The 23,234-nt window shown below is 42.0% G+C and overlaps 1 protein-coding gene across 6 annotated transcripts in view; it reads right to left on the reverse strand.

Moving 5' to 3' along the window:
- Positions 1–7,284: 7,284 nt before the first annotated feature.
- The window catches only part of atm (ATM serine/threonine kinase), a 128,666-nt gene continuing 112,716 nt past the window's right edge, over positions 7,285–23,234 (reverse strand). For all 6 annotated transcript variants that reach the window (XM_052025951.1, XM_052025950.1, XM_052025954.1 and 3 more), the window contains 7 exons: positions 22,834–22,983; positions 20,682–20,847; positions 17,955–18,041; positions 16,723–16,837; positions 15,113–15,176; positions 13,356–13,504; positions 7,285–8,585 (listed from right to left, as the gene is read on the reverse strand). In XM_052025951.1, the coding sequence (XP_051881911.1) occupies positions 8,405–8,585; positions 13,356–13,504; positions 15,113–15,176; positions 16,723–16,837; positions 17,955–18,041; positions 20,682–20,847; positions 22,834–22,983 (912 nt within the window). In that variant the 3' untranslated portion in view covers positions 7,285–8,404. The remainder of the gene's footprint in view (positions 8,586–13,355; positions 13,505–15,112; positions 15,177–16,722; positions 16,838–17,954; positions 18,042–20,681; positions 20,848–22,833; positions 22,984–23,234) is intronic.

Raw genomic sequence — 23,234 nt, forward strand, 5'->3', positions numbered from 1 at the left:
AAAACTGAGTGTTTGCTCAATCTGCAACATTCTGGCAAGATAGAGCAAATATGGTTATCTCTTTATGAGTGAAGATTGTCAGTTGCCTTCCATGTGCATTAGAACATATGCCTGTTGGGGAAGCTGATAGAGCCAAAGTGACAAGCCACTGGCAATATTGTCCTCATCCTGCTGAGTTTGCAGTTGTAGATGAAACTACTGTGGCGGGATTTACTATCCTACCTCTGGCCTTGGTTGATTTCTTAACTAGATTAATAACTTGTCTTCAATTCCATAAACTTCAGCCTAGGAATTTTACTAAATCTGGAAGTTCATTTAGCTAACGTTTACTGACACTTGTCCGACCCACTACTATAGTTATCTTCCAAAAAAATGTACCAGATTTATTAGGCATGACCTACTATTTACAAATTCATGTTGCCTTCTTATGATCAGCTGAAAAAAATTAAGTAGTATATTACTTCATTATAGGCCCTAGTAATTTTGATTGTTGATGTTTTGTTAATTGGACCTTGATTGGGACGATGCCTTGCGCTTCTTTACCAATTTCTGTGCACCCACTTACAGCCATTCTGAATCAAGAAATTCACCAAGTTTGTGATACAGGTTGTGGCCAACCCATCGTCTCCTTAGAAATTACGACAATGAGGCCCACAGAGTGGTTCACTTTTCATTCCACCATTCCTTCACCCTTTCCTTTGGGAGACACAATACACTCAGCTGGTCTGGAGTTTGCCGAAAGAGAGAGCACACAAGCACTACAAGTTTAAATGTGTGTAAAAGATAATTGATCTTTTTCCACACTTTCTTTAATCAAAGTGGTCTTGGACGTAGTGCAGCTGTCTCACAGCTCCAGTGACCTGGGTTTGATCCTAACTTCCAGTGGTTTGTGTGTGGAGTTTGCATGTTCTCCCTGCGACCATGTGGTGTTCCCCTGGGTGCTCTGGTTTCCTCCCATATCCTAACGACCTGCTGGTTGTTAGGTTAATTGGGAGAGAATAGGTTACAGGGAATAAAAATGGGGGAATGGGATTGATGGTCTTATTCTGGGAGCTGGCATGGACTCAATGGGCAGAATAGCTTCCTTCTATGATGTAAGGAAATAATAATATGGAAATAAAACCAGAATGTACAGGAAACATTCAGCAGATTAGGTGACCAGAAATGTTAACTCGTTCCACAAATGTTGCCTGACCAGGATGATTCTAGTAATTTTGTTTTTGCGTGGGATTTCCAATATTTGAAATATTTTAATTGAGTTTAAAAATTCTTTCTTTTGCTGATTACAAACTTTTCCAACCAGCCTTTCAACTTAAAGATGCATCTATTTCTCTTTCAAACACTTCAACTGAAGGTAGTGTTTGCTTGTCTCAGATATCAAGGAGAAAAATGAACATTAAAAGTGTGATACCTACTATTTTAGTTTAGTTTTATATACATTCAAATAAAGTAAATACAAACTCTTGCTGGCCCTTATGTGATAAGCAACTTGGATAATTGAGTGGATCTGCAGAGAGCAGCTTGCAACGAGTTGCCATGCTCTGGTGCCATCTTGCAATGATTTTGAGGTCAAGATGGACTCTTGATCTTACAATCTACCTCGTTATGACCTTGCACCTTATTGTCTACCTGCACTGCACTTTCTCTGTAGCTGTTACACTTTATTCTGCATTCTGTACTGTTTTACCTTGTACTACCTCGGTGCACTGTGTAATGAATTGATCTGTATGAACGGTATGCAAGACAAGCTTTTCACTGTACCTGGTACATTGAACAATACTAAACCAATTCCAATTGAGGGTGAAAGTCACTGTACCAGGAGCAAGAGCAGCCTGGAGCTATAATACTGCCGTATGAAATTGTCTTAAATGTAAGACAGCTCATGAGCCAGCAGAAACACATGTCATATTTCTTCAATTTCCAATAAAACATGTTAAAGATTTTGAAGACACAATTGTATGGGAATGTATCATAACCATAACTGCAGACTCAAATGACTTTACACTGTGAAAAATGAGCTCCTGTTGGTGGAACTTGATTATATAAATGTTGTTCTCAGAGAAGATAAATCACCCTGCAGAAAAGATGAATGGTTCCATTTTCCTCTGTACAAAACCAAAGAGCTTATTATTTTTCCAAGGTTAGCTGAAAATGTACCAATTGCATTGAACCATTATTAAATAGACAGGCATAGAATATACTATCAGGGATGCTATGCTAGAACTGTAGACAATACTAGTTACACCACAGCTTGAGCATCATATATTGTTCTGGTCACCACATGACAGGAAAATTATGAATGCATAGAGAGGATGCAGTGAAGATTTAGGTATTACTAGGAAATGGTGGCAATAAAGGAAGGCTGGATAAGCTGGATAAGCTTCTTTGGAACAGATGAGGGAAGACTCAATTGAGGATTTTAAAATATGGAAGACCTATTTCCTTTCGCAGAGGGATAAGTAGTAAGTGGGTACAGATATAAAGAAATTGATGGAAGATTAGAAGGAAGGTGGTAGGATTCTGGAACTTATAGCCTAAAAGGGTGGTAGAGGCAGTATCCTCTATACATTTCAACAGTACCTGAATGTGTATTTGAAGAGCCATGACTTGCAGAACCAATGCTAGAAGTTGGGATTAGGTCGGGTAGCTTTTGTTTGACAGCACAGAGACAATAGGCTGAATGGCTCCCTAATGCATTAGAAATTTTTAATGTTTCTACAGCTAGAAGCTCAAAAATAAAATGAATGCTTTTGAACATCACCTGAAAATGTTAGGATTTAACTAAACAGCTGCAACAAAAGAATCTCTTTTGGCTTATTAATGTCTCTGTTACAATTCAAGCATTTTTAACTATCTGAATCTTGTACTCACCAATTTCAGTGAACATGTGGAAGAGAGCTAAAATGTATAAGGTGTGGCGACTCACCGTCTAGTCGGGCAAACCGGCTCGGCAGTCGGGTCGCGCAGCGTCGCAGCGACGAGGCCCAAGATGGCGGCGGGCCTCGTCTTTCCGAGCGACGGGGAGAACCCGCGCACGGGAAAGTCCTGATGACGTAGGACTTACGTCATTACCGGTTTTGGGCGGGAACATTCTCCCTTAAAGGGCCCGCACAAGGCGGGAAAATAAACCAGTTCTGTTTGGCAATCCTCCGAGTAGAGTCTTGTTTTATTCCGCGGTAGCAACCGCTACATTGGTGACCCCGACGGTCCAAACGGCTTTTGGACCCGTGAAATGGACGACAGCGCAGCAGCCAACGCAGTGGCCCTCAAGCTGCCCACCTTTTGGACACTTCGGCCCAGCGTCTGGTTTGACCAGGCCGAAGCGCAATTCCACCTTCGGCAGATCACCTCCGACTCCACGAAGTACTACCATGTGGTTAGCTCTCTGGACCAGGAGACAGCCGCCCAGGTTGGAGACTTCAACCAGTTGCCTCCGGAGGAAGATAAGTACCCGGCTTTCAAAGACCTTTTGATCCGGACCTTCGGCCTCTCCCGTCGTGAGCGTGCCGCCCGCTTGCTTCATCTGGATGGCTTGGGGGACAGATCCCCATCCGCCCTAATGAATGAGATGCTGGCATTGGCCGAGGGTCACAAGCCATGCCTGATGTTCGAACAGGCCTTCCTCGAACAGCTCCCCGATGACATCCACTTGTTAGCTGACGCCGACTTCAGCAACCCCCGTGAGGTGGCCGCCTGGGCAGATGTCCTGTGGAGGGCCAAGCGCGAAAGCGGTTCGTCCGTCAGTCAAATCACCAGGCTGCGAGCCCAACGCCCGCCTCGCCCGGCCCCAGCAACCGAGCAACCACGCCCCAGGAACGCAGATGACGACACGGGTGACCAGCTGTGTTTCTACCATCAGAGGTGGGGTGCGGAGGCCCGTGGCTGCCGCCCACCCTGCAAGTTTCAGGGAAACGCCAGGGCCAGCCGCCGCTGATGGCTACGGCGGCTGGGCGCCGACAGAGCCTCCTATTCGTTCAGGACAAGAAATCTGGATGGCGTTTCCTCGTTGATACTGGAGCGGAGGTCAGTATTTTGCCCCCGACAGGCCGCGACACTCGTGACAGGCCACCAGGTCCTCGACTCAATGCCGCCAACGGTACAACGATACGGTCTTTCGGCACCCGTACGCTCCAATTACACTTTGGCGGCAGCCGTTTTACCTGGACCTTTACCCTTGCCACCGTCGCCCGACCACTCCTAGGAGCCGATTTCCTTCGGGCCCACAACCTGTTAGTCGACCTGCGAAGGAAGCGGTTAGTCCACTCTAGCACTCTCCGGACCTATCCCCTGGGAGAAATCAGCCCACCAGCCCCGCGCCTGGACTCCATTTCCCTTTCTGGCGACGATTTCGCCAAGCTCCTAGCCGAATTCCCATCGATTTTGGCACCTTCGTTTACAAACTCTAGGCCCACACACGGGGTACGACACCACATCATTACCACAGGGCCACCTCTTCATGCCCAAGCATGACGATTACCTCCAGACAAGCTCCGCCTGGCAAAGGAAGAGTTCCGTCACATGGAGGAGCTGGGGATTGTTCGCAGGTCGGACAGCCCCTGGGCCTCCCCCCTGCACATGGTCCCCAAAGCCACCGGAGGGTGGAGGCCCTGCGGTGACTACCGCAGGCTGAATGACGCCACCACCCCGGACCGCTATCCCATCCCTCACATCCAGGACTTCGCAGCGAACTTACACGGGGTCCGCATCTTTTCCAAAGTGGACCTTGTTAGGGGATACCACCAAATCCCGGTCCATCCGGATGACGTCCCCAAAACTGCGATTATCACCCCATTCGGCCTGTTCGAATTCCTTCGGATGCCGTTCGGCCTTAAGAACGCCGCGCAGACCTTGATGGACGCGGTAGGCCGAGACCTGGACTTCGTGTTCATTTACTTGGACGACATACTGATCGCCAGCCGTAACCGCCAGGAACACCTTTCCCACCTCCGCCAGCTGTATTCCCGCCTCCGCGATTTCGGCCTCACGATTAACCCGTCCAAGTGCCAATTCGGACTTGACTCTATCGATTTCCTCGGCCACAAAATCACCAGCGACGGGGCAACACCCCTACCCGCCAAGGTGGATGCTATCCGCCATTTTGCCCGCCCCGACACAGTCAAAGGCCTACAGGAATTCCTTGGGATGGTCAACTTTTACCATCGTTTCATCCCTGCAGCAGCCCGTATCATGCGCCCTCTGTTCTCGCTGCTGGCTGGTAAGGGCAAGGACATCACCTGGACTGACGAGGCTGCGGCTGCTTTCGTTAGGGCCAAAGACGCCCTGGCAGACGCCACGATGCTGGTACACCCCAGGACTGACGTCCCGGCTGCCCTCACGGTAGACGCGTCCAACACCGCGGTGGGTGGGGTACTGGAACAGCTACTCGAAGGCCGCTGGCAACCCTTGGCATTTTTCAGCAAACACCTTAGACCGCCCGAACTGAAGTACAGCGCTTTTGATCGGGAACTTCTAGCGCTGTATCTGGCGGTCTGGCATTTCCGATACTTTCTAGAAGGCAGGCCTTTCACTGCTTTCACCGATCATAAGCCTCTGTCCTTTGCCTTCTCCAAAGTCTCCGATCCCTGGTCAGCTCGTCAGCAGAGACACTTATCCTACATTTCCGAGTTCACAACTGACATCCAACATGTCTCCGGAAAGGATAATGTTGTTGCTGATGCACTTTCCAGACCAACCATCCACAACCTCTCCTTGGGTGTCGACTACACGGCCCTAGCTGACGCACAGCAAGCCGACGACGAACTGCCCAGCTACAGAACCGCAGTCTCGGGTCTGCAGCTCCGAGATTTCTTGGTTGGTCCAGGTCAGCGGACCCTACTTTGCGACGTTGCGACTGGTCAGCCCCGCCCTATAGTCCCTGCAGCCTGGCGGAGACGCGTTTTTGACTCGGTACATGGTTTGGCGCAGCCGTCCATCAGATCTACTGTCCGACTGGTCGCCAGCAAGTTTGTCTGGCATGGCCTGCGCAAACAGGTCAGTGAGTGGGCCAGGACTTGTCCGCACTGCCAGACGTCAAAAATCCAGTGACACACCAAGGTCCCACCACAGCTGTTCGAGCCTACCCGTAGGAGGTTCGACCACATACACATCGACCTCGTGGGCCCTCTGCCGGTTTCAAGAGGAGCCCGGTACCTCCTTACCATCGTGGACCGGTTCACGAGGTGGCCTGAGGCAACCCCCCTGACTGACATCACCACTGATTCCTGCGCCTGGGCGCTGCTCACAACTTGGGTCTCACATTTTGGCGTTCCGGCCCACATCACTTCAGACAGAGGCACCCAATTCACTTCCAGTCTCTGGGCTGCATCAGCGAACCTGCTAGGGACGCAGCTGCACACCACCACGGCCTACCATCCTCAATCAAACGGGTTGGTGGAACGTTTTCACCGCCATCTGAAATCGGCCTTGATGGCCCGCCTGAAGGGTCCTAACTGGGTTGACGAGCTGCCTTGGGTCCTGCTCGGCATACGCACTGCCCCCAAAGAAGACCTCCGCACTTCGTCAGCTGAGCTTGTATACGGGGCGCCACTAGTTGTCCCCGGGGATTTCATACCTGCCCTTCAGGACCAAGGGGAACAACCCCCAGCAGTCCTACAAAGACTGCGCGAGAAGCTTGGCGACTTGGCCCCGATTCCCACCTCACGGCACGGTCAAGCCCCATCCTGCCAGCCCAAGGAACTACGGGACTGTAAGTTTGTTTTCGTTCGCAGGGGCACACCTCGGGCGCCATTGCAACGACCATATGAGGGACCGTTCTGAGTCATACGGAATAACGGGTCCACTTTTATTTTGGACATTGGAGGCAGGGAACAGGTTTTCACGGCGGACCGCCTCAAACCGGCCCATTTGGATCTGCAACAGCCTGTCGAGGTTGCCACGCCGCGACGCAGAGGCCGCCCCCCAATGCGGCAGCTGGCACAGCCCACGGACCTTGGGGACTGTATCGCCGGTTCTGGGGGGGGTTGTGTGGCGACTCACCGTCTAGTCGGGCGAACCGGCTCGGCAGTCGGGTTGCGCGGCGTCGGAGTGACGAGGCCCAAGATGGCGGCGGGCCTCGTCTTTCCGAGCAACGGGGAGAACCCGCGCACGGGAAAGTCCTGATGACGTAGGACTTATGTCATTACCGGTTTTGGGCGGGAACATTCTCCCTTAAAGGGCCCGCGCAAGGCGGGAAAATAAACCAGTTCTGTTTGGCAATCCTCCGAGTAGAGTCTTGGTTTATTCCGCGGTAGCAACCGCTACAAAGGGAAAAAAAACAGTCCTGTATTTAGAAATATCATGGCAGTATTTTTATTTTAGTTTTTTTTTATCTTTCAAAATATTAACTGGACATACTTCCTTATCAGATGAAATGGCTGCTGATCCTACAGGCTAAAATGTACCGCAGAGGTACAGATAAACAGAGAATGTTTTCTTTTCCAAGTACAGATAAAGTGCTTTATAATACATAATCGAAATTTCAGATCAAAGGATCCCATTACAAATTCATAGTTACGATTATAAAGACAATTTACAACTTTCAGGAGACACAAATAATTAAATTTAATATCTAGTAGATTCAAGTTCCATTTAGTTTCAAACTGCACTGTGGACCAAAATTAATTATTAAGCATTTCATTTAGTCAAAATTTATGCTTGTACAAAATGAAAATCTTTCTCTGTTAATAGTACAATATAGACTAATTACACATAACTGTAGCTGACATTAATTCTGCTGAAACATCTTCACTTCTTTCAGATGAGTGAATAATTCAAAAAATAAAGATTCAGAATGTCTCTAGAAATGCAAACACTTCCTTTCTGCATAGCTTCCATGTTATATCCCTGAGTTTAAAGGCAAGTTGGAGATGACAGAGTAAATTCACTAAACTCAAAGTACCAATGGGAAACTATGATCAGATCAGAGATTCAAGAAGAGCCTTGATTCTGTGATCGACAATCTCCTGAACCTGCTTTGCTGAGAGCAATAAATTCAGCCTTATATATGTGTATACAAAACACAGAAATTCAGTAGTAGCTTTTACAAAGGTATTTTGTTTTGTTTAAAAGCTATTAAAGCAAGCAAGACTGAGTTTGAAACTAATAGTTTAAGATAGCCCTTGCATTTTTTTTGCCCCTGACATAGTCTAAATACTGCCTTGGGCATCAGAGGGTTACACTGCTGTTTTAGTGCCATCTCATGTTATTAGCTGATATTCATTACCAGTTAATTAAAATGAAAACTAATTTGTAACATGACAAGTATTTCAACTAGTGGTACACATTTATATACACACACACACACACAAATATTGTATACCCAAGTACATTTGTACCTTATAACAAAAAAGACCTTAAAATTCAACAGAAGAAAGTGTTCTTCTTTCATCCTCATTTCCTTCTGTGATCATACCCAAGGTTGCCAGCCTGGGAAGAGCCGACTGAGGTTCTTTGGATCTCTGGCTTGTTGTATGAGTAGATTCACTTGTCCACCCACACTGAGGACAGCACCTTCTTCAACCCCCTTCAACTTCTCCTGTAGTCTCAGAAGTACACGTTCTGCCACTTTATTGATGCTCTTAGTATCACTGTTGAAAGAAAATATGGCAAATAACCTCGGACCTGTGGCAGGTACAATAAATACAAGATACAACCGCTTGCTACCTTTATCATAAAAAAGGCGATTCAAAGAAGCCGAACAGATAAAAATCAATGCTGATCCCAAGGGAAGTGTGCAGTATTGCTCCCAGCTTCTTCCCCTCCCCATTCCCCCCCTCCAATTTCCTGCCAATTTCTCCACCTTCTGAGGTCAGTGCTGAGAGATTATCCCAGCGAAAGTACAAAATTCCTATGGGCCTTGACAGGATAGGTGCTCCCCTGGTTGAGGTGTCTAGAACCAGGAGTCAGGGACTAATAAAGGTCAACCATTCAGAACAAAGATGAGAAAAAAATTCCTTCACTCAAAGGGTAGTGAACTTTGGGAATTCCCTACCAAAGAAGGCTTTGGAGAGTCAGTCATTGAGTCTGTTTAAGATGATTAATAGATTTTTGGATAGTAAGAGAAACAAGGGATACGGGGTTAGCAGAGGAAAGTGGTGCTGAAGTAAAAGATCAGCCGTGATCTTATTGAATGGTGAAGCAAGTACTGAGGGGCAGAAGGGCCACACCAACTTCTATTGCTCAGGCCATTTATGTTGACATGAATGTACAGGGTATAATTTCAAATTATGCAGAGTACAAGAAACTCCAAAATGCAGTAAACAGCAAGGAGGATAACAAAAGCATTTCAGGAGAATGCACTTGGCCAATGAAATTTAATGCAGAAAAGCACAAAGTGATTCATTCTGGTAGGAAGGTTGGGAAGATACATTACTGTACATGCACATTAGCTTTTGAAAGCAGCAGGGGAAAAAAAAGGCGGCTCTTTAAAAGGCCTACAGGATTGTTGGCATCAGAAAGTAAATGCAAGGTTGTCATGCCAAACTTCTGTTAAACACTTGTTAGGTTCAACTGGCTCCCTACTTCTTTATGCCCGCCAAGATGTATATTCAAGCTAATCCCATTTCCCAGCACTTGGCCCATATCCCTCTAAAGTCTAGTCATCCATATACCTGTCCACATACTTCTTAAATGTATCTAATGTACCTGTGTCAACCACTTCTTCTGGCAGCTGGTTCCATATATCTACCACCTGCTGTGTAAAAAAGTTGCCCCTCAAGTTCTTAGTAAATATTTCACCACTAACCTTAAAACCTAAAAACAAAACGTTTTTGATTCTCTAACCCTGAAAAAAGACCGCTCACCCTATTTATGCCTCTCATTATTTTATATACCTCTATGAGATCACCCCTCAGTCTGCTATGCTCCAAGGAATAAAGGCCCAGCCTGTCTAACTTCTCCCTACAACTCAGTCCCTCGAGTCCTTGTAAAGTTTTATTGCACTCTCTCCAGTTGCTCTAGAAGAATACAAACTTCTTGAGGAAGTTTGGAGTCCATTTATTCAATACTTCCGTATGATATAAGCTGACCTTTTTCAGATCCCTTTCAATAACCCTTGAATACAGAGGAGCAGAGTTGATGACATAATGTTTTTTTTAATTGAAGAAATATCAGTCCAGTTTTGTTTTGAACTTTTTGGTTTTTTTTGGTTTATTATCAATTTTTTTTGATTTGGGGGTTCTTATTTTCATATAATCAAATTTCATTTATTTTCAATCTTTCCTTTTGTATTATGTTCACTTAATAAGAGAGTGGGAGGTCTAGATTTTTTTTTACTCCTGGTGATTATATATATATATTAACTGTTATGATTGTTATCCTGATCTCTTTGCACCATATGTATAATTACTAATGTTATATAGATTATTTTGTACTAATTTGAAATTAATAAAAAGATTGAAAAAGAAAAAGAATACAAACTTCTTGAAGGGTTACTGGGCTGGAGGTTAGAGTGAAAGCCAGAGGACCCCAAGTGAGGTTTGAAATTCCATGAGAATTTTAATGCTGAGTGTTGGCGGAACAAATGCCCATTGGTGACTGGGATAGTGCAGCACAGAATATATGCATAAGAATTTTGGTTTATAGAAGACAGAGGCTAGAAAAGAAAGTGGCTCACTGCAGCGATTAACAGTAAACATGGGAAAATAATAAAATAATGAGAACCTAAGAACAATTTCAAGCCAGTTTCATCCAGCTTTTTCATTGGTCAGTCCTAATGACTCAACATCATAGAACATTACAGCACAATACATGACAGTGTACGACAGTGTTGTGCCAACCTTTTAGCCTACTCTAAGATCAATCTAACCATTTCCTCCCACATATCCCTCCATTTTTCTATCATTTCATTTTTTTGATTTGAGCTGAAAACATATTTTTGGAGTCAAGGTGGGTAAGTTTCAGCTGCTAGATAATGTAAAGATTGTGAACAAGTCAAGTTGAGTTTATTGTCATATGCACAAGCATCCAAGTACATAAGCTCTATTTAGAAATTTAACCTTTAAAATAAGACATTTAAAAAGTGCTGATTTACAATAGTATTTCTGATAAAACTGGACAAAATGATCTAAAAAAAATTCAGTTGTTATAAAAAAGGAGCCCATTTGGGTCACTGAGTCTGCACTGACTCTTAGAGCAATCCAGTTAGTTCCATTACCCAGCTCTTTTTCCATGGCTACATATAATTTTTTATTTCAGCCACTTATCTACTTTCTGAATAGCAGGATTGAATCTGCTTTCATCAACTTTTAAGGCACCAGTTTGTGTTGTATTTCATTCATTTGACATTCATCTTAAATCTGTGGTCTTCGGTTCGCAAGTCATCCACCAACAGAAAGAACTTTCCTTTCTTTACCTTGTCTCAACCCTTAATGATTTTTAACATTTAAAAAATGTATCTCTCAGCCTTCTCTGCTCAAAGGAAAACAACTTCACAACTGCAGCACACCTTAAGGATTGCTCAATATGGTAGTTGCGATTATTGTAGATGTGGGCCTGCCTCTCTAGTACTGCTGAACTGGCATTACATGTACTTCTTCATGCACTAGAGAGGCCTGGTTTGAGCAGAAAGAAGGCTAGCCAATGAAGGCCTGATGGGGTCTAGATACGGTTTGAAGAGGGAGAATGAAGGAAGCATGTTCATTGGTGGATCAATGAAGGGAGGACAGAAGCTAAGTAATGTGATTAACTTTGTGGACCTCACTCCAGCAGAGCTAATAAAATAAATTGTCTCATTTCCACCTGCAATTCTCCAATGCCCAAGGAATGAGGCCACTTTACATGTGCCTTACATGGAAGTGAAGGATACTACTGACATGCTACCAGGTGGAAATGTGCTGTCTGTGGTTTTCAGTCTCCACTGAGTTCAAACTCTGTCTTGTGACCATTTCAGGGCTCTGCCAGAAACAACTGCAGGATCACACAGCTGGTTGTGCACAAGTGCATAAGGCAGGTGACTGCTGCTTTATTTTTCAGGATGGCCAATTATATTCACCGCCACTGATGAGGACAGTCAGAAAAGGCATGTGCTCAGTTTTCTGGCTCTGGCTGGCTTTCCAGGGGTGTAAGCTGACATTGGCTACATGGATATAGCTATCAAAGAACCTTAGAATAACAGGACTGTTCATTTAGTTCAACCATGTTCAACAAGTGTATCTAGCCTGTAACTACAATGCCTTTCTACAAGTGTGCATAAAATTCACGTCACCTTAGTCCTGAGTTAGTGCATCCTCCCTCCCTGTTTGTTTTACACCTTCAAGCAGACCTATCACGTCACCATTCAGAAACAAGGACACTCTCTTAAAATGTGGCTTGTTACACCAGTGACGAGCCCCTAAAAAGTCCGAGGAATTGTACAACTAAAACCACTTGTTCATTGGTAATCTCATTAGGCAAACTCCTTGTGTACAGAAGATGTGCTTCAGGTGTTTGACAGATCTGGATGTGTCCTTCAATATTCACCATCTGGGGCCTCCAGATTGATGGTGATCTATTGCATTTTGCATGACAATATGCAGCAGTGAGATTTGGAGGCATTAGGAAGAAGGTGCAGGTTATGCAAGAGAAGCGGTGCAGATCATTGTCTGGGATGCCCTCATTGTATTGCGTTTCAGATATTTTGGTCATCCACTAATTAGTCATTGAGATGTCAAGTTCCCTTTTCCTCCCACCAGTCCAAACCAGTTTAGCAAATACCAATGTCTGCCCAGCTCACAAGGCAGACATTAAAACAGCAAATAAGTTTCAGTTCTTTGGATGCATGAAGACGAACACTTAATTGTAAAATGTGCACATCCTCATGCAAATCCAAACTCCTTATCTTTCTACTACACCTACAGTCTCTGTGTATTCAGCAAAGGTAGGGGCTGACTGGTCAAAGTTAGCTTTGATAGTATATTTCTGTTCTCCTTGTGTTTGCAACCAATTCCCAAATCCACCAATTTACACACTTGCAATGTTCCTTTGTAAAGTAAAGCTGAGATGAGAAATGTACATTGTTCTTACACTAGTTCAAACTAATTGGCTGTGAATCCTGGAAATAAAGTTAATGCCCCTGGGTGCACTGAAGAAGCTCTGATAACATACTGCAGAAAATTTGTGGTCTAACACTTTCTACTAACCCCCACATCCACAATCCCAGTTAATTGAGGATTTCCCCCAAATTTTAAAATAATTTAATCAATATTATTTTATTCTTAGCATCTGCTCATCAAATTATCCCATGATGCTCAACACTGGGAATATTCTGTTTGGAAAATCAGTGACACCAGCAACCAATTGCTCCTTAATACAATTCATAACAATGAGGTAAGTAATTTTGGCACTGATTATTATACATCTTAAACCATATTGATCCTTACATAATCTTTCCATCACATTCTGTATCATCCCCAGCCACAGTGGAGTTCAGTGTAGATTGAAGGTCTGCATCTTCTTCAGGTCTCTGCTGTAGGTAAAGTGCTTTTAAAGGATTCATGGTCCAATCAAAAAGAGGATCATATAGCAGCACCTAGAAAGCAAGAATGTAGATGAAAGGTCCTCATAACTAACAACAGTTGTAGGTCTTCATAAAAATTCCCTTCTCATTTTGAAATGACATTAATAATTTGTTGTTTTTACTGGCACATATGACCCCAAAATGAGGTACACTGAGACTGGAACCAAATCATTCAATTACTTAAAAAAACCCCAGTATTTTAAAAAGACAGTAAGAATTTCAGAAAGATGACCAAAGTCTAGACCTAAAATGGATTTCTGGATACATTTTTTTTACAAGTGCAAGAATGAAGGGGTTTAGAGAGTTCCAGAAAGAAAGAAAAAGGTTGCTGAATGATTTGTTACCAGTACCATGAAGGAATGGGATTATATAGAGAATCCATAGGACAATATGGAGCCCGTGTGATTGATGAGATGTGGTGGAATTATGCATTGAAGGCTTTTCTATGAGGAAGAGGATTTTGACTTAAATATATTGGGTTAGAGGGTGCATGAGATCAGGGGCTGAGTCACTGGGCAAGTAAAATTCAGAGTAGAGCAGAAGTTTTGGGCAAGTTGAAACTTATATGTGAAAGAGATTGAGAGACTACATAAAAGATTGTCGAAGTAATTATGCTTGAAGGTAACAAAACAATGCGGCTGAAATAGTGGCAGGTGGGTAATGATGTGGAAGTGGAAGCAAAAACAATGGAATATAGAATGTGAAATCCAGCCTAAGATAAAACAGGATACCAAAATGCAAAGGATCTGTTGATGGATTGGACTCAGTGGCAAATGAGAATAGAATACCATGGAGGCCAAAAATGATTTTCTTGATGTTGAGTGAGGGAAGTTGTGACTTGTTCTGGATTTCATATCAGACAAGCTGTCTAAGAACGCAGCCAAAGGGCCAACTAAAATTGATGCAATGGCTGAGTTAAGCTTATGGATGATGTTGCTAAGGAGAAAAAAAATGGATAAGGAAATGGCCAATGCTAAATTTCTGAGGTGCTCCAAAAATGAAGGAATGGGGCTAGGGGAGAAGAAAGAAAAAATTGAATCATTCGATAGATGGTAATGAATCCATGCAAGGGAAATCCCATGGAGCTGAATGAGAGAAGTATGGTTGAAGGATGACTTATGTTCAGCCATAATGAACAATGGAAAGTGGATCTGGAATACTTCCTCAGGATTGTTCACTTTGATCAGAGCTGTTTCAGCATGAGAGATGGGTAGAAGTCAGACTGAAGGAATTCAAACAGGAAGTTTCGGGAGAGATGGACAAGGAGCTGGAAGTCAACAATAAGCTATAGGATCTTAATAGGAAAGGCAAATTAGAGACTGAGTAGTCACTGAGTAAGATGGAAAATACCTTACAAAGTGACGGTGCTGAAAAAGAGAACTATTGATTTTATTAGCAAGAATGAGGCAGGGTGTAAAGTTGGGTGGGGAGGAAAGTGAAGGAGAAACTGCTTAATATGGTGTCTTAACAGACTGAAGATGAAGAGCTGCACTGATAAACTCAACTTGTAGACAACTAAATCCATGAGCTCTTTTGTATGTATGCAGCATCTGAGATGAGGATGGAAGTGAAAGTGTACCACTTATTGGAGCAATAAATTGAAGGGTTTGAAGAAGTTACCTCAACTATTGTTAGTAAGGCCTCTTGGGCACTTCGCATAACCTCCATTGTCTTTTCACAACACCTGAAAAATAGAATATCACAAAATATTACTGGAGGCGAACTGGCATTTGCATGAAATCAAAGACTGGTTTCTCAGTCTATGAGTTTTTACTCTCCATTACAAAAGTTTAGCATTGTCTTGCAATGATCAGGTAAAATGATTAGTTAAATCAAAAAGAAAGTCTTGAGACCAAAACATTTCTAGAAGAGAAAAAATATTTAAGGCAGAGGATGATGTCCAGCAATAGGGAAGGAGCAGGGCAGCAGAATTACTTTTTTGATTGTTTGAACAAAGAATTGGCACAAATATAATCGGCTAAATGGCCTCCTTCTAGGCTGTGAAACCATATGATTCTGGAGGGTAACAAGCTGGAGATCTCTAACAAACTTCTACATTTATTGGCAAGTAGAGGAAGATCATGTTTTGCCTTTAAAATGAAGAAGATTTAACGCAACCTCTAACAAAACTTTGTTGGCAAGTTACTATCTTCACAGACTACCTGAATGGTATAGAAATAATTTTTTTCTCAAATAAAAACAAGTAGTATTTGAACAATTCATTTATACTAATATATAACAGTTTATACCTAAATATGCTAATGATTATAAGAAATGAAGATAAAAAACAAAACACTGGTTCTGGTAGGGTATATCGATATGGTTCCTGAGGTAAACAATATTCAATGTACTCCTGGCAATCAATTTGCAGCAGTTATAACCAGTAATCTTGTGCAAGTTCCTTTAGACTTCAAAGATTGCAGGAACCTGTATGAATTAATCATCACTCCTTGCACCAAAACAAAGCTTCTCGCTCCCCTAGGGAAAATATATACCATAGGTGCAGTGGGCTGTACAGCCCACAAAAATCTCACATTTGATTCCCAGCATGTGGGTGACCTCGGCAAGTGCAGCATTAATCATTAGACATTAATGTTTTTTTCAGCTTAGTCACATAATGAATTGCACCATACACAAGATCACTGAGAAGCAAAGTTGTTAATCATGATCGTGCTTTACCAACAGTGACTTAAAGAAAATTTGGCTCACTTCACTTGTACTTTCCTGATCTCCTGAACATCTTCAACTAAGACGGGAGGCAAGCTTATAGCTGTTATGAGTATGAACTAATACCCTATCTTCAGGGAATCATTCAACCTTACTCAGTACCAGCCCATGATGGCACAAATGAAGGCAGAAACACCGTGTAGAATTATGGAGCATTGTCAATTGTGTAATGTTATTTCAAAGATGTAATGCAACCATGGGATATAGTTAGTATTGCAAACTCAACTTGATTAGTATCATCTATAATTTCCTCTGAATTTTTATTAGACATGGTTAAGTATTTGGCAATCTTATAAACCAAGCCACATAAAATCTTAAATGTCTTCAAGGCAGGATAGTCTTTCTCAGAGCACGTACCTTTGATCTATTTAGCTAGAAAAATAATGTGGTTATATAGTAATGAACTTATATATTACTGGTACTTGGTTATCATTTTAAAATTATTTATTTGTTAACATCAATAACATATTGTGAAGGACACAGAAGTAGCTTCTATTCCTTACCTCCTGAAAACACCCTCCACTCCAGTGATGCCCATTCCATCAACTATGTCCCTTGTTAGGCGGAACGGGACAGTCTCTGGAGTAGGAAGAATTTTACCTTGCTCAAATGCAACTCCTATTGAGAGAAAAATGTACAGAAGATCAAATGAATAAGCTGCATGTTAGCTGTAAACATTAATAAAGTTCTCATACGTCTACTTGTTCCCTTAATTTTCCATAGCTGATGCTTCCACCAAGAGTGCTCATATGGGGTCTGAATGGTTAAAAACAAAAACTTCCATTTTAATAAGGTGGTAGCACACAACTGCAAGTAATCAGTTAACATTTTGTTAACTTAGCCTTCATCCAATCAAGACTACTGCATAAAATCACTGAAAGGTGTAATATTACCTCCACAGTATTTGAAGTAAAGACTGTGGGTGACAGAAACAACTAAAAGTGCTCAAGTAAAAATATGTAATTTTCAGGGCAATATTGTCTCTCATTCAAAGACTATTCAGTATTAAATAGTTATTCATTTAATAGTTTAGTCCCAGTAAAAGTGGAATGATGACATCTTTTATAACTGGGAGAACAATGTAGTATGGGTTTCCTACTGTCACAGCCCCTGCCTCTTAATATTGGATAATATCAAAAATATTACAGACAATGGAACCTAGAGAAAGCTCCAATCTCACATCATACTACAAAATAGTCCAAAGGATTCCAGGGGTTTTAACAATATTTAACCCAAAAGCTAATTTTTGGCTGGTAATCACTGATGAAGTGCTTTCAGGCATCAACTGGCTCGTAAGTTTGTGCTACTGTCCTCTTAGCTGGGCTGTGGTCTAACTTGTAATTGTGCTCAGAATCAACTTCCCCAGTTTAATTCTTCATTAACTCTCAGTTACTGCACTTCCATGCTGAAGAATGCCTATTTTTCTAATCCTTCCTCCTCCACCCATCTTCCAGCACTGGATATCAGTATTACGACTCTTCAGTGGACCATTTCGGGATCTTGAATATTTCCTTTATACCTCAATGACAAGGATACACATATTCAAGTTGACACCCGACTCAACACTTAGTTCATTCAGGCCCATTTTCAGGCTCCTAGTGGAAATCTTCATCTGCTGGAAACTGCAGGCGCATGACCCTTGACTCCCTTGCCAATTCTCACAGTTAGAAGGTAAGATGCTAATATTGAATGGTTTATGATGCATATGTAAATGCTATGATTACTAAAAGCTCACCTAGGTCTATATGCACAAGTTCAGCTGACTCTTCGTCAATGAGGATGTTTTGTACATGTCTGTCACCAAGACCAACAATGTAGCAAACTGCAATATAGAAAATTCCAGTAAGGTAACAGAATACTCAATAAACTGTAATTACATTATCTGTTTGATGTCATAACATTTTTGCAAGCATGACTAATTTAAGATTATTCATCAGCATATTTGTTTCTTTCCACCAATTTCTTTCAAATTCATGGTGTAATGTAAACCAATTTATGTTTATATAGTGACTTTTATATAAAACACTTGTGAGGTACATTACAAATAATTAAAAAGTGACACCAAATCTAGGGAGTACGAAAAATGTCTCAGCATTAGGGGCGTTGAGGATTAAAACAAAGAATTCTGTCGATCAAAGTCTTGTCAGAGGGAGTTTACGTAATCAATGGCTTGAGGGAAGATGGAAAGTGAGGGGAGTGATGCAAGGAAAGATTAGAAAAATAGGACAGGCAAGGCCAGTGAGCAACTTAAAGGCATGGTCCAATTGGACTTCTGGCTTGTGGTCACAATGTGCAGTGCTCACTGATTACCGATGGGCCTGCTGAACTTCTGTCTGGGTTCAGCATGCTGGGCTCCCAGAAAACTCCCTTGGGGGAGGCCATGTGACCAGCCCGTGTGTGTAATTGGTTCTCTCAGGTGATCGGCAGGGAAACCAAAACTGTATCCTATTTTGGGCTGGGAAGTGGCCTCAAACCCACCCTCTCCACTCCCCAGAGTAAGGACCAGCTGAGAAATATCACAAAGATCTTCCATGCCAATTACTTGGGAATAGGGATACATTGAAAAATGTCAAAAAAATATTAACCTCACAGCCTGTTTTACCCCCTTCTAAAATATATCAACAAGCATAGTGGTTAGTGTAACGCTATTACAGTGCCAGTGATCGGGGTTCAAATCCCGCTGCTATCTGTACGGAGTTTGTATGTTCTCCCTGTGTCTGCATGGGTTTCCTCCAGGTGCTCCAGTTTCCTCCCACATTCCAAAGATGTACGGGTTAGTAGGTTAATGGGTGTAATTGGGCGGCGCAGGCTTGTTGGGCTGGAAGGACCCGTTACTGTGTTGTATAAATAAAGTTTTAAAAGAAGTTTTATCACTCTAAGAGATCAAAGCTCAACAATGAATTCTTTCCCTGACCACTCATCTCATCCCAAACCTCTTCTCTCTCCAGACTCAGCCCTTGCTTCCACACTGATCCCAGTCTGACCCAGAGACCCCACTCCTTCCCAGGGTCTCCCCAGTCAGAGGCTTCTTACTACTTAACATTCCAAATGCACAGAAGTATCTCAGCACAGCTTCCTGCTGACACATGAGCTGTGACATTATACTCCCAGTGATGTGACATGGGACCGGATTTGCCAGCAGGTGGGTCCACTGAAGGTTCACAGCTTGGTGATCATGAGGCACTCTATTGACTCAATCATCTTCCAGCCAGGACCAAAAGTAACCCCTAACAGTTACTCTCTGTTCACGGGTCAGACAATCCAGCCCAAGGATCTCAAACCTGAGGTGCTGGGGAATAGAACTCACAGGATGAAGCCGGCAAGGCAGATTCACAGTGTTTTCAACCTCGGTGTTAAGGCAGACCCCCTCCATCCACTCTACACTGATATCTGCAACTACATGTTCTAACCAACAGGTAGAACTCGCTTGATTTTTCTCTCAGCTTAACTAGAAGTATTGAGATCAATCCTGACCAGCTGAGTGGAGAATAATGATCTTCAAGGTGTGCCTGGCTCAAGGTTTCTATTAAACAGTATATTTATCAATCTCTTGTTGCACTACCTGTCCTTGCCTCACCTCTCCGGGAAGCTAATTGATCCTCCCACCGTACAAATTCCAAATTTGCACTTGAAGAATCCCCAGCATTACTGCCTCCAATAACTTCAAAAATATGAAATATTGTGTCCCTTCAATGTTGGTTCTACGCTTCCTGTTTCACAATTTAACACAGTTTGATGGCAGCTAAATAGAGAACACTGTGTACCCAGTATGAGAGTTTCATTACACAGGCTAAACTCACAAACTTAATTCAACAATGTGCTTTATCACATAAATCTTCCAAAACTCTCAGTTCATTACATTCAACCACAAATTGGAAGGGAGACTTTAACAAGCTTGCTGCCCAAGGAAGTGTCAATCTAAGCCACATTTGTTTGACAACTTTTCAAACCACCAGCTCCAGTCCTGTATTATACTAATGCTCACCATGCCACAAGAGGTCAGAAATAAAAACAGAAAATGCTGGTCAGGTTTTTATGTCAGGTTTCTTTCCAGCACCAGCAGTGTTTTAGTCAAAAGTGAATCCTAGTCACACCAGTATTCGACCTACCATGTCATCAGAGGGCCGTTATTAACCATTTCTGGACTCAGTAAGCCCTCTGTGCAGTTAACCAGCACCAGTAATGTCTCAGAAATAATCTAACCTGCAGCAGCAGTGTACATTAAACTGTGACATATTCTATGGAGGAGTGCTTGCTGACCAAATGGTGTGTTCTGTGAGCAACACCTTGTCACCAAGAATGTTAATGTTGGGCTTAGAATACACACATAGGGACATAAAAATAATAAATGAAGTGGACAATCGATACAGTTCTAAACATCTCAGAATTACATTTGTCTAATAATTAAGTAATCTGAAAAGCACTTTGATACTTTACAATGCAAGAATAAACGGTGACGTACCAATTGAAGATGTAGCTACACTTCGAGTATATCCAAGCCGCTTTTCAAACCATACAGCTGGATCCAAAAATTTTTCCATACAGAAATATCGGAAGACAGGGCGGAAATTCTTGCAGACATCCATGAAGGCTTGATATTTACCTTCAAAGCTGAGTTTCTGTGCTTCCTGTATAATGATGTTACATGTTATAGTACAACATTTGGTGCTTATGTTGATATTTACAGTTATTGAAACTCATTTTTATTTTTCGCACCATCTGAGAGGGTAGACATCTGTAGATTCCAGTCTGTAACAGATTCTTTTCCTTCCTCTTGGTGGGAAATTGTTTCATCATTTTTTAAAAATTCATTGGCAAGTCTTCCATTTAATACCCACCCTGAATTGACAGGGAATTTGGGGACATTTGAGAAATGACCGCAACGTTTCTCGCGTTGCTTGGAGACACACATCGGCTATACAAGGTAAGAAAGATGGACTTTCTTCCATATTGGCATTAGTGAACCAGATGGATTTTTATAACAAGCTGCACAATGTTTCAGCACGGCTGGTGCTACTAAAGCAGTAGTTCTCAACAGAACAGCTGTTGCAAGTATTGGGGTAGATTGAGGTAAATGGATGGCAAAAGGCACTTGCCTGATTGAATGCGCTGCCACCCTCAGAGTAGAAGGCCTCACCTGCAAAATGCTAAGAAATCTGCAGTACTGGAGAAGGATCTGTTCTTATCTTTCCTGAATTACTACCTGAAAGTAAGCCAGCTATGTCTTCCCCTTTACGTAGCGCTCAAATGGAGATCCTTCCTTTCCGCAAGGCCTGCTTTCCTAGTTGAGTCCCACACTTTTACATTGTGGCGTACTTGCAATTCCATGTGCAGCAGTGACATTAAACATGATGATTCACCTCATGGCTACTTTCCTATAGATCTCCACATATAGGGGTGTCAAGGGCATGGTATTGCACGCTGTAACCAAAGAAGTTGTTTAGTGATTGATGTTATACTAATTCATTTCTGTGGTGCATATAAATGTGGTACCTGATTGAATTTCTAGCCATGTCCCAAGCGTTTTTAATTTTATCTAGTGGCACCTTACTCATTCCTAGTAATCTGTCATAAATATTAGATATTGAGCCATCCTGAAAAGGTTCCAAATTAAAAATTACATCTAATAAATTCTTATCAGGACTCAAAGGAAAAAATTGTAATTGAGATCGAAGAAAATCTCTAATTTGTAAATATCTAAAAAAAAATGAGTTTTTGGTACATTATACTTGGTAGACAATTGTTCAAACAAAGAAAGGTTTCCTCCAACAAACAGATCTTGAAAACAAGTAATACCTAACTTGTCCCACTCTTTAAAAACTACATCAGTCATAGAAGGTTTAAAAAAGTAATTAAAGAAAATGGGACTGGACAAAGAAAAACTCAATAAACCAAAATACTTTCTAAATTGTAACCAAATCCTCAAAACATGAACATTTGCTGTTCAGTTTTTGAACCTAACCTAGACTTCCAAACCCTGTGGGGACCTTTTTTGAATTATTTTCAAAATCTTTGACTTGGGGACTAAAATGCAGATATTGGCTGAAACGGTTACGTTTTTAAAAGTTTTTCCTTGTTTTTTCCACCTAACAGCTTCCGGTTTTGGTAGTGGGAGTAGATTTTTTTTATATAATAAAGTATTTCAATTTTTTCTTCCTTTATTAACTAACTACTATATGTAATTATTAATTTACAGTATTGTAATCCAAGTACGATTTAATACAACATATTCAGTAGTATTTTTATTCTCTTTCTTGATGCACGTACTCTGTATTTTTTTCATGGATTCAACAAAAATATTGTAAAGAGAGAGGGAGAATTTCTAGCCATGTATTTTTGCAATATTTTAAATCAAACATCGTTTTGTATCTACTTTGACATTGATGTTGATAATATTGGGTGCCAGAGTTTCAAGAAATGGTGAAAAACAATCTGAATGATATAGATATAAAAAACTGACCCAGTTTAGTATTAAATACCTAGGACAGACTTGCACCTGGATGCAGTACCAGTTCCATAAAATGTTAAGACTATCACATTGGAATAGTGCAAAATTCTTATATAACTTCAAAAGCATACGAGTTTCTAAGAATCGTCAATTTGTTGTGACTCACAGACATTTTTTTCCTGCATTCTAGGCTGCTCCAGTCTCTTGGTCGATACCTCTTGTGGGCTCCTTCATTTTGGTTAACCAGATATTCCCCAATGGGCAAGGTTCCTGTACACCATTCAAGGATGCCACTTCTCTGAGAAAGTGGAATGACCTGCTCAAGAAGAAGGCAGTACATTCAGGTACATAACTTGTCAATATACTGCACCAGGATTACCTGGTGGATCAGTCAGCAATAAAGTGCAAATCACAATAAATTTAATTAAATAAATATTTTTGTTTCAAATCTCTAAATCTAAATGTTAATATTCTAGGAGCCGTTACTGAATGCAGCCATAACCTACAATTATTTTAGTAAGTTGGTTATTTCAAATGAAACCATTTAACCATTTAAATGATGGTTAA

This window comes from Pristis pectinata, chromosome 11, assembly GCF_009764475.1.
Source record: "Pristis pectinata isolate sPriPec2 chromosome 11, sPriPec2.1.pri, whole genome shotgun sequence".
Taxonomy (NCBI): domain Eukaryota; kingdom Metazoa; phylum Chordata; class Chondrichthyes; order Rhinopristiformes; family Pristidae; genus Pristis; species Pristis pectinata.